Source organism: Martes martes (genome assembly GCF_963455335.1).
Source record: "Martes martes genome assembly, contig: scaffold_222, whole genome shotgun sequence".
In the NCBI taxonomy this organism is placed as follows: Eukaryota; Metazoa; Chordata; class Mammalia; order Carnivora; family Mustelidae; genus Martes; species Martes martes.
Genome location: NW_027666641.1, coordinates 1,051 through 13,308, shown reverse-complemented (window position 1 = coordinate 13,308; position 12,258 = coordinate 1,051). Strand labels below are relative to the sequence as shown.

Below are 12,258 nucleotides of genomic sequence, written 5' to 3'. Positions count from 1 at the left end.
TGCAAGGTGGGGGGGTTTGGGGGGAGGTAGGAAAAGAAAAAATGAAAAGATGGGATTGGGAGGGAGACAAACCATAAAAGACTCAATCTCAAGAAACAGACTGAGGGTTGCGGGGGGGAAGGGGGATGGGAGAGGGTGGTGGGGAAATGGACATTGGGGAGGGTATGTGCTATGATGAGTGCTGTGAAATGTGTAAACCAGACGATTCACAGACCTGTACCCCTGGGGATAAAAATACATTATATGTTTATTAAAATAAAAAAAAAAAAAATAAATAAAAAAAAAAAAAAAAAAAAAAAAAAAACAACGACAACAAAAGTATGATTCCTACTGAATGCATTTCAATTTCACACCTTTGTAACACTGAAAAATCCTAAATCGAACCACTATAAATCAGGGACTGTCTATACTTCCCAATAAAAGCAGGGGGCTAAGTAAGCACAGGATAAATACTAAGACTACTTAATAGCAAATGTTGGCTGGACCAAACAATGCATGAAAATGAGGGAAATCAAACCTAGATGGTGATGAAAACCAGATTATAAAATCTGGATTTTTTTTTTAAAGATTTTATTTATTTATTTGACAGAGAGAAATCACAAGTAGGCAGAGAGGCAGGCAGAGAGAGTGAGGAGGAAGCAGGCTCCCTGCCAAGCAGAGAGCCCAATGTGGGACTCGATCCCAGGACCCTGAGATCATGACCCGAGCCAAAGGCAGAGGCTCAACCCACTGAGCCACCCAGGCGCCCTAAAATCTGGATTTTATTTTGGAGGTAATGCAATACACACTGAAAGTTCTGAGCATGGAAGAAATGAAAGCTATACTTTAAGGAAATTTTAATGTTATAAATATGTAAAAAATATTAAAGCAAAGAAATAATTAAGTCAATGTTTAGGTAAAGAAATCCTAATTATAATAGCAGCTGAAATAAAAAGCAATATTGTAGATACACTGCATCCAGACATGGCAAGAAATTAAATGTGTGAAACAAACTATTTCTGACACTGAAAGTACAACAGGAAGGGAAGAGGACTAGATTGTGATGACACACTAAGTTCAAGAAATTTCATGTAAATTTTTACATATACTTCTATATATCCCAATAATCTCCATTCCTTTTTATAATATCATACATGAGCATTCTATAGCTTTTCAAGTGGTTTTAAATCACCAAGCAATTTAAGAAGTATAATTCCAAGCATATGGCATGCACTAACACTCCTAGACTGTACTTAGATAAACAATAGAGACTAAAGGCACCTTTGCTTTGGAAATCAGAGCTAGAAAATGACCTTTCATACTGAAGACAGAGGATTCATCAAGAACTGATGGGTAAAATAGCTGAAAGGGATTAAGAATACACTTATCAGGATGAGCACTGAGTAAAATGTAGAACTGTCGAACCACTATATTGGACCTCTGAAGCTAACGTAACACTGTATGTTAATTACACTACAATTTAAAAAAACCTTTTAGAAGAGTCACCAGTTCTAGTAATTCACCATCTATTTAGGGAGGCAACAGTAAGTTACATGTAACAATGTGAGAACAATTAAATAAATACTAACCATCAGTATTTTAAGAGATGGAAAAGATTAACACAAACTTGTGAAACTAAATGCTTCAAGAAAAAAGCCTTTCCTAAATAGTTACTCATTTTAACTTCTGTTCAGAAAACGGATTAAGTAACACGGTTGGCACTGTGCAGCAAAGGAGCCTTCAATTCTTAAATTCATTAATTCGAATGTAACTAAGTGTCTAAAAACTAAAGATGAAAACTGCTAACCAAAGAACCCTCACTAAATGACTATGAAGGGAAATACTGGGCAGTACTAGAAATAGAAATTAGGAGGTATCAAATTCGAGGCCAGTGATTTTATTAACATTTCATGAGTAACATATTTCTGGAGTCTATGATTTAATATTTTAGAGTGCATTCTATCTCATAGTAAATAATACTCCACTTTAATATTATAATGTTTTACTGAAGGACTATTGGAAAAGTTTCAAACTAGAAAAAAATAAAGTTAAAAAGATTTAGTGTACTCTAATACAGTTCTGAAATTATTTTCCTTCCAACTCTAAATAGTCTGTCAAAATATCTTATATTCTGCCTTGATACAATCAACATGGCATAGCTAGGGCCACACAGCTATCTAAAATTTCAATTAAGTGTTCTTCTTTCCTGACCCATACGAAAAAGATATAACCACACCCTAAAAAAAGGGGGGGGCGCCTAAAGCAGTTCTCATCTTAAGACATCTAAACTAAGAAACTGAAACTTAACATAGGCAATTTAGGTAAACAACCTATTGAGTATTATTTCATCTTGTGCTTGATTCAGTGACTTAAATTGTAGATGCTCCATTAATAAATGCCAAATAAACTTGAAGAGAACCCAAATGCAGAAAAGTCCTATTTTCCCAGCACTTGGATTTGAGCTATCTGCATTCAAACTTGAGTATATACAAACTTTATAAAGAGCATGGGTGAGGGGAGGTGAGAAGGAATGTTATGAGGTCACATACACAGGCCTTCAGAGGAAATGATCCTGTTTAAAATCCTTCATCAAAATTAGCAGTATATATTATTAAACAAACATCTCAGGATATTTTTGTAAAGATCTACAGAAATCTTTTTTTAAGATTTTACTTATTAACTGAGAGAGTAAGGGAGCAAGCAGGAGAGTAGGGGAGGGGCAGAGGGAGAGGGAGAGACAGGACAGGATCCACCGGTAGGGCTAGTTCCCAGGACGTTCCCAGAGTCCTGAGATCGTGGCCTGGGCAGGAGGCAGACACTTAACCAACTGAGCCACCCAGGTACCCTGAGAATTTTTTTTAATACTTTTTCTCTTCAGATTTTTCTGTCACACTTTCTCTAATGCACGTTATTGTTCATAAATTTATCTTGCCAAAATAAAATGAATTCTGAACATTTTTGTTTTGCTTAGCTATTTCAGTAGGTTGTATCTTAGCATGTCTTGAAAAAAAATCCACAAATTAACAACTATCATAAACTAATATATTTCCTAGAGATTATCCTTTCATTCATAAGTAAGATTTAGTCCTCTAGCTTACGGACTCCAGCAAGGGCACAAAATTTTCTTAAAAATAATTTTAATACTGAGGAGTAGTTTGGAGGAAATGTTAACTATTATGACAGGATTTTAACATGAGAAGTATAAGGATGCTTATAGGAGTCACAGATGTGCTTTAGGGAAGTCCATAAACTCAGTGAAATAATGCAAAAATTGTAATACTAAATGCAAACACTTTTTCTGGGGAGAAAGAACACAGCTCTCATTTTTCAAAAAATCCATGATCACTCCCCACAGCCCAAATTAAGAACCAGTGAAGAAAAGGGCATCTAAATTTGTAAATACAGATACTAATAAAAGCATTAGAGCGTGTTTTTATGTTTTTATTATATTCTATTCTGTTTATCATTTACTTGGCCGTAATAGCCATTTTGTTGAAACACAAAACTGCTTTTTAAATTAAGCCACTATTCTTTAAACCCTTTTCTGGTGCTATTATAATTTCTTACGGCAGTGGGTACTTAGCCTTCCTTTAGCTTAAGAATATTATCTTTCTGAAAACATAGGAATGAAGTTTTCCTGTGTTGGCCATTTGCAAGTTGATTTCATAAAACAGAGATGGCTTTTTTCCTATTATTTGGTATTTAGTTAATAAGACTCGTGAAATTTGTTTTTGGCATTCTAGATACTAGTAAGTCATCCCAATGTAACTATTAAGATTTTTTTTTATTTTAACAAGAACAGATACTTCATGTATCCCCTATTAGGCTATTGCAAAGCAGTCTACAGTAAATAAAGCCCAGCTCCCCCCTGGTTCAACCATTCAATCACTATGAATTGTATAGTGTTGTACTCTCTACTACTTGACTCCAACAACTTTCAAAATATCAGTTGAGGGTGAAATGAAGCTAAACGGACCTAAAGTTGGGGTCTCTGCCATTCTCTAACATATAAAAAACAAAGGGATGGTAGAAAAGCAGAGTTCAATCTGCAGTGTGCTTCTAGACCTTCTCAAAGGCTTGAACAAGCTTTAAACTTCATGAATAAATTTCAATTCCTCCAGATCTTCTTTCTCTGAACATAAAAATATATACTTCTCCTGTAATTTATAGCCTTTCAGTTTATCCCATTCTGACCCGTGGGCTTTTTAAATTTAGTAAATTTTAAAAGAAGGTTTTATCTGTTGGCTTGGAGCCTAAAAGTTTCTGTGTATCCACATATGAAATTCAAATGGATGAAATGATCAAACTAACAAACCCATCAATGATAAGAACTAAAGACAAAATCTAGATGCAGTAAAGTCTTTTATACAGTATGTAAATTTCTTTTGCTCATTCTTTCATCTAGTTAAACATTAGGTCCTACTGTGTTGTCCAGCTGTGGGGATTCATAGAAAGTAAAACATAGTTCCAATTCTCGAGAGGTTCTATCAGTAAGATTTCAAATGTCTAACGTTGATTAAAAGAACATGCGAAGACTGCAGCCTTACTTGAGCATTACACCAATTCAAAAAGTTAATACTGAAGATAGCTAGAGGCAACTTCTGCCCACCCTGAGCATCTATCTGTAGTAGTATTTCTGCAGTACTTGTCATTAATACCACAAAGAATACAGATGGGAATAGTTTTTAATTTTATCCTTTACTGATATTTATTGAGTACATGTTATAATGATACTCTACTTAAAGGCGAAAATGATAATCTGGCTTTAAATCTAAACAATATACTATTCTTATAGCAGACAGTACAAATTTCCCTCCTTTATTAAGTTCTTATTTTAGGATGTATCAATTTGTACTCCTCATAAAAGGTATGGCATTAAAAAACCAAAAATGATGAGTGTTTCCTCCTGCTTCCAAAATTCTTATTATCCTAGATGATCACAAGAAGAGTTAAAGGTAAAATAACATGTACAACACATCATCACAATTCCCCGCTGAATTTTTTCCATATGGCATTTTTGTAAATTAAAATTACTAAGTCCCAGATCAGCAAGTAGTTGCCAAGTGATGAAGAATTTAAACCCTAAAGCAACTTAACCTTTTAAGTCAAACCTAGTAGAACAATTTAGAGGTGAAAAATCCTAATAATTTTCATTTATGACGTAGGAGTGTATCTGTATCTGTATCTAGATATGTCCACATTATAAATTTGTGTGTGTGTTTTTTGTTTTGGGGGGTGGTTTTGGTCACCTCTTCCAAGATCAATCAAGAGGAAAATAGTAATTCATTTGAGTTAGAACTGGGCATACCTTTTAAAAAATTTCAATGGTATGTTTCCTTTATATGGTATTACAATAAATGTTCTATAGAAATGTTAGCTGAAGCCTTAAATAAGAATTAGGTCTGTTTAGAGAATAGCATTTATCATTGCCCAAAAGAGTTCAGAAAATGTTGCAGATTTTAAGATATTTAGCTTGGCCTACTAATAGATAATTGAAAAATGTTCCTCAAATTTTAAAAAGGCAAAGTACATTTTTCTCCACCTGCTAAATTATTGGACTTTTTGCATGAGAATGTCACTCAAGTTTTCTAAAATGGTAACTTTGAGTTTACATTAAACCTTTCCCACATGAAAAGTACAAATATTAGCAGAATATTCACTAAGTAAAATGGAAGTATTACCTGGTTTTCTAAGGCACACCGTTAGTTATACCATCTAAAGTGGGATTTATCTGATGAACTGCATTAGCTCTTAGAATATTTGCTGCAACTCAGGTAGAAAGAGGCAAGTATTCACATAGTATGTCAGCCTGTTATCAAGACAGATATTTCAACTACAATGTCAATCCTCGCACCTGAAATCACTTAGACATTACTGATGGGGTATTTAGAAGAGTTTTTGTATAGAAAGTTTTTGAGACTGACATACAATGTTCAGTGCTTTAGAAGGTTGGGTAAACTCAGTTCTCTTTTGTTCATCTCCACTGCATAAAGCTTGGTCTCCAGTTCCACTATCCAATGTCTACCTTAAATTAAGTTGTACTTCGTTTGTACTACATAAACTAATTACGTTATAAAAGGCCTCTAGATCACTAGGTTCAAATGTAATAGCTGGTTTCATTGATGTTCCAGGAGCAAGAGAACCCTCTCCAATAATTCTCAAGTTGATAAATTTGATTTTCCATGTATTTTCCACAAAAGGGCAGCGTATGAGTCCAAAAATTTGTTCAAAAATGCCCAAACAAGTGTTCCCTCGGTGGACAGTCCCAGCAACTCCAACCATAACCAGACCATGGGGAGAAGAAGCACATTTCAGTCCATGGGAATCTAGGTTGGGACTGAGAAAAAGATATTCTTCTTTCACTAGTGACAGCAGACGAAGGCTCACAATTTCTGCTCCATAGTAGTCTATCACGTTTTGTTCAGAGGTGTTGTAATAAAACCTAAGCTTGACATCGTGCCAAAAGTGCTGTGGCCCCCATTCATCTTGAGGTGGACCCAGAAAAGGATTCTGAGAATTAAGAAGTTCAAAGAACCAGTGACAAAATTCTTTTCCTAATCGACGAAAATCAACTTTTTCAGCTTTTTCATCTTCTTTTGCCTGCTGATTAAGATAAATAAAACATAAAATATAACCAAGGTCAGTTCTCATATCATATCTTTTTTCTATCTAGTCTCTTTTAGAGCTAAGTTGTCATATGTTGAGTATAGCAGAAGCTAAATGAACTACAAGTGAACTCATTGAACCCATCATGCACAGTAAGCTGGTTTTCAAAAAAGGGGAAAAATCATTCTAGAATTTACCAGCTTAAACATCTGAAAATTCAACTAAGAAATTAAGGTTTAACAGAGCCTCTCAAAAAATCAGCATGAAGAGTCAACAATAATTTACATTAAGTATTTTCTCTTGATTATGGCAGTGATTTCAAAGTCTGTCAAAACCTTCAAATTGTATGCTTTAAAAGGATACAGTTTGTTGATTTGTTGACTATAAACTACACTAAAATAAGTTGGTAACAAATAAGCATTTTTTACTATCTTTAAACAGAGTTCTAATACAAATGAAATACACTACTTTTTATGATTGGGATTAATTTTATACTGTTATTTCTCTTTTTTACAAAGGGTAATGTTATTGCAAAAATATACCTGATAAGCTTGATTTTATTATCTAAGTGAGTAGATGAGAATATTCCAGAGCACAGTACTTCATTTCGATGGTAAGAAATCTTTAACTGACAGAGCAGCCATGACTGAGTATGTTTGGCTTTGTGCTTGGCACTTACGGACTATTTCCTTTTATCTTCACAAGCCTAATTACAAGATACTATCATTATTATGCCTGCTTTATAGATAAAGTAAAAAAGACTCAGGAAAGTCAAGTTAGTTGCTCAAGTTCACACCTAGCACAATGCAGACCCTATATGAAGTCACATCTGTATGATTTCAGAGCAAACATTCTCTTTAGCATACTAAAAAGCTCTTAGAAGGTCCTTTCCTAATGTGAAAGCAAATGCCTCTTACTGTAAAACCTTGCTAATTCAAACTATGTAGTTTAAAATTTGCAAATTCATGGAAGGGGCTTCTGGAGTGGGTGGCAAATTTCTATTTCCTGGCCAGCATGGTCATTACCAATGTTTCTGCTTTATGGACATTTATTAAGCTATACATTTGATTTGGAAAGGGGGTTGTCTTTTTGTGCTTTGTTTAAAAAAATAAAATTTGCAAATTACCTGGAGTTCATACAATCAACATTTAAATATTCCCATAGCATCTAAAATGTCCAGTGGATATAAAGAAATAGGAACAGACAATGTCAGCTGGAGGAAATTATTACAAGAGAATTTTTTCTAGCTTAAAAAAAAAATCAAATGTTAAAAATTATTTAAGTTTCTCTCATGGAATTTTTACAATTTAATACCAAAGAAGTCTTCAAAATAAGAAAGGCGTTTACGACAGCATTCTTTTTAAGTGGACAAGAATATTATGGAGAACATGAAGCTAACTTTAAATTGATCCTGCAGTCTATCCATTCTCTTTACAAATCCAATAGTACTCGTTTGATAAAGTGATAAAACATTTTTCCCTCAAAAATCAATATAGCATTTTATATACATTATTAAATGTCAGAGATATTTTCTTTCTTTTTAGGTGCTTTACTGGTCTTCCTTTAGAATGCAAAGGATATGGAGTGAAGCTAAATTATAAAAGCGAAAATATTATTAACCATGTCCCCACAGATCTAGGATTATCTAAAGAGTTTAGACAGAACTAAAATTTAAGGTATATATAATATCTATTTTACCTGTTGAAATAGTCTAATGTCCTCTGTCTTAACTGGCTCTGGTGTCTCCTTCAATTTCAGATGTGACTGCTTTTTCCAATAATCCTTTGCATGCTGAATAAGATTGTGCTTTTCAGTAGCTGGAGGTACAATAACCCCCTGCATTGCCAAGTACTTAAATATGACTTCTCGGTGGACTTTCTTACGCCTCAAAAGTTCTTCTACGTTTTGACTGTATACTAATATTGCACGAATGGCATCTAGAAGGAAATTATAAAAATTAGTAGAAAATCGCAAGTCGCCTGTAAATCTGTTCAGGGTCAGCAGAAACCCTATCAAATAGTATTTACGAATTCTTGTCATGGTATTACTCCTTTTGCGCAAGATAGTAATTTTTAAAAACCAGGAAGTGGGCTGTCTGATTTTGGGTTTAAAAAATTTTTCTTTATGATTTAAACTTCCCTACCTATAATTACCTCTTCCTTTCACTTTTCTTAAGATAGAAGTTTTACATTTTTTTTAAACAATGACATGTTTTAAGAAAAAAATTTGAACCAGAGAAAAAATTATTTTCTAAGAAGGCCAATGGACCTAAATTCATTTATAACCCCTAACATAGGTAAAATTACAGTACTTTAGATCTGCAAGGATTTTTAAACTTCTTACTCTATAGACAATATACGTTGAGGATATACAAGGTATCAACAATCATGCTTCTAAGAAGTGGCAGAACTAAGACTTGTATTCTTTTTTAATTAAAAAATGTTTTATTAAACAACAGATCAAAGATTTTTTTTTAACATGAAGAATACAGAATAGCAAAAAAATGAACTCCCTTGTACACATCACATAGCTTAAGACATAAGATGTTACTAGTATCTTTGAGGCCTTCATTTTAACCCTCCCTACTTAACACTATTTCCTTCTCTACTCACCCACCTTAGAGGTAGCTGCTATCCTAAATGCTGTTTTATCATTCCCTTGCTTTTCTTTATAGTTGTACAGCATAACTGTGAACTCCTAAACAATAGTTTGGTATTTTTGGAACACTCTATAAATCCAATCCATATATATATGTATATAGATGGTCTTTCACACTCAGCTTTTCACTTAATGTTGTTTCTGACATAAATCTGTAGATGCATTTAGCTCTAATTTTTTAATTAATTCATTTAACTGTACTACAGTAAATTATGACTACATCACAAGGCATCTATCCTTCTGGTCAAAAAATTTTTTTTCAAGATTTTTATTTATTTATTTGACAGAGAGAGAGTGTGAGAGAGCTCGTCCGTGCACCCACAAGCAGGGCAGCTGCAGGCAGACGGAGAGGGAGAAGCAGGCTCCCCACCAAGCAGGAGTCCGATGCGGGGCTCGACCCCAGGACCCCAGGATCATGACCTGAGCAGAAGGCAGATGCCCAGCAGACGGAGACACCCAGAGGCCCTTGGTCATAGATTTTTACTGGGTATGTTCAATTACAAACACCATCACTTTGAACATTTTCGTAAATGTCTCCCAGGGCACAGAGAGGCAGGCAGCACAAGGATCATCTGGGAACTTGCTAGAAACGCTGAATTTCTGGGCTCACTTTAAAACTACTGAATCAGTGACGCCTGGGTGGCTCAATCAGTTAAGCGTCTGCCTTCCGCTCCCGCCATGATCCCCGATGGGAGTCCCGCATCCGGCTCCTTGCTTGGCTGGGAGCCTGCTTCTCCTTCTGCCTCTCTCTCTTTCCTCTTCTTTCTGACAAATAAATAAAAATCTTAAAACGAACAAAAACAAACAAAACTATTGAATCAGAATCTGCATTCTTCACAAGAATCCTGAGGGACTGATTCACAAGCACATTCAAGCTTGAGAAGTTCAGGTGCAGAATATGAGCCCCGAAGCAAGCAAGTAATTCCATTTAGGAGATGATGTCAAACCTGTTTTCCCAAGTTCTAATTTACACTCCTTCAAAAATTGTCAAAGAGCTGCTTTTGCAGGATCACCACGCTTAGTTTTTTGCCAATCTGGTAGAAAGGAAAAACACTTTTGGTTTTCATTTCATTGCTTTTCAAAGAGATTATCTTTCCATAATAAATAAATAGTTACCTTTTTATATTCTTATAGATGATTATTTTCTTCCTCTTTGAGAATTATCTCTCCAAATCATTTAACATTTCTGTACTGGGAAGTTTCTTTTCATTTGCTTTTAGATCTACCATCAATTAAATGCAACATTTTTATCTATTACACTTTTAAACTCAAACTCAAGGACTGTTAGGTGGTGACTGGCATGCGAAATACACAAAAGCTTAAGAACTCTATTAAGTCTAAAACTATCTGCATTCTAAATTCTTAGAAATTTCTTCTTTTAATGTTTGAAGAAACATTAAATTTGAAGTTTCAAATGATTTTCTTAAATGGCAAAAACATAAATTCAATTTAAAAGCAGAGAAATAGATTATGCTTTCGTAGTTATTTAAGTCACGGTAACATATAAGTTTGGAGTTTCCCCATTTTAAAGTAAAATTCAGCAAATTTAAAGTAAGACTGTGCAGATGATATGCCAAGTGAAATAAACACAGAGGCTTCTTGATTACATTTTTATATGGAGTAGCTACAACCAGGCTAAATATTAATAACCCTTTACTCTACCGAAATGTTTATTTGGCTCTGAAAGTAACGTACTCCTCCTACACAAAATCATCTCAGAAAAAAAACTGGATCCAAAAAGAGACATGGATTCAAACTATCTGCTCTTTCATTACGGTAGCTGTTTTATCTACGAGGCTTCAAAGTGTTTATGATATCCTCCTCGAAGCTTGAAGAAAAAAACCTGAGCAGCTGCCGACACCTCGGCTCAAACGAAACTGAAAATGAGAAACACCCTGGCTCCCCGGAAATTCTGAAATCACTATTCACGCACTCTAAATTGTCGAAAAAAATAAGCATTTATCCCACATCCACATTCCAGATAAAACCTGGAAGCCGCGCCGTCTCCAGGGTCACCATTCCCCCCGAGAACTTGACGCTTCAGAGCCGCTTGAAGGTGCGCGGTGGTTTCCAGGCCGCGGAGGAGCGGCCCTCTTGAGAGTTTGTCCCTCTCTAGAGTTCCGCCCCAGCACCGCCGGGCGCCTTAGCGGGGCGACCTCTTGCACCTCCCCTACTCCCACGTCCTGGCAACCTGGGGCCCGAGAGAGGCCTTGGGAGGGGCGTCCGCCCTTGGAGAGAAGAGTCAACACTTACCTTGGCGGTCCTCAGGCTGTACCAGGCGGTTGGTGATGGTGTCGCACAGGGCCATGATATCATCGTTGTCTAGTAGGCCGAGCAGGTTACGACAGCCCTCCGTCTCTGGATAGCTGAGCCCCGACATCTCGACCCCCAAAAGGGGGGGTGGGGGGAGAGGACGACCCACTAACGTCGCCCCGCTGGCCCACCAAGCCGGCGCCAGGGCAACATACACCGGAAGTGCCTTTCCTGTTGTTCGCCGCCAAAGGGCCTCGGGTATTCCAAACCCCTGGGCGGAAGTGATTGCCAACAAGGTCAATCAGGAAACGCGGTGCTCCGGCTTGTCGTTCCGGGCTGGACAGGACGGAGGGGAATCCAACCGATCTCACTTTTGGGAAGAACTGCGTTTGCAACGAGAACAGCGATCTCCCACAAGCGACCTGGTTCCGGAAAGTGAAGCCCTGAACTCTCGGGAGTCCGGCCTCCCAAAACGCGCCAGGGAGGGCTGCGCAGATGCAGGTGCGTGGAGAGCGGGTGGCGGTCCCTGCGCACGACGAGCTCCCGTGATGCCGCGGGGCCGGCCAATGGAGGCGCCTGTTCCCCGCCCGTGCGCCTGACCCCCGGGAGCGCTTGAACGTCCTCTGCGGCCAGTTCGAACTTGGGTGCACCTGTAGTTTGGTATTCTTAAATTACGTAGTACAGTGTTCAAATAATTTGGTTTTATTTAGCATTAGACTATGAAAAGTTAAAAAAAAAAAAAGTCACCTATGCCCTGCCTTC

At 36.7% G+C, this 12,258-nt stretch overlaps 1 protein-coding gene across 1 annotated transcript; it reads right to left on the bottom strand.

Annotated features, from left to right (window-relative positions):
* Positions 1-2,861: 2,861 nt before the first annotated feature.
* Positions 2,862-12,043, bottom strand: LOC308337866 (uncharacterized protein C3orf38). Its single transcript, XM_080831408.1, has 3 exons — positions 11,497-12,043; positions 8,284-8,522; positions 2,862-6,582 (listed from the first exon to the last, which is right to left on the bottom strand). Exons 1-3 carry the CDS (start codon positions 11,621-11,623, stop codon positions 6,001-6,003), a joined length of 948 nt encoding a protein of 315 aa, XP_080687534.1. The 5' UTR covers positions 11,624-12,043; the 3' UTR covers positions 2,862-6,000.
* Positions 12,044-12,258: the final 215 nt, after the last annotated feature.

Excerpts from the sequence above, each read along its gene's own strand:
- LOC308337866 (XM_080831408.1), bottom strand. The coding sequence starts at position 11,623 with ATGTCGGGGCTCAGCTATCCAGAGACGGAGGGCTGTCGTAACCTGCTC. Across the intron at positions 8,523-11,496 it reads ACAGCCTGAGGACCGCCAAG|ATGCCATTCGTGCAATATTA; the intron begins GTAAGTGTTGAC and ends ATTTCCTTCTAG. Across the intron at positions 6,583-8,283 it reads ACATTAGACTATTTCAACAG|CAGGCAAAAGAAGATGAAAA; the intron begins GTAAAATAGATA and ends TATCTTAATCAG.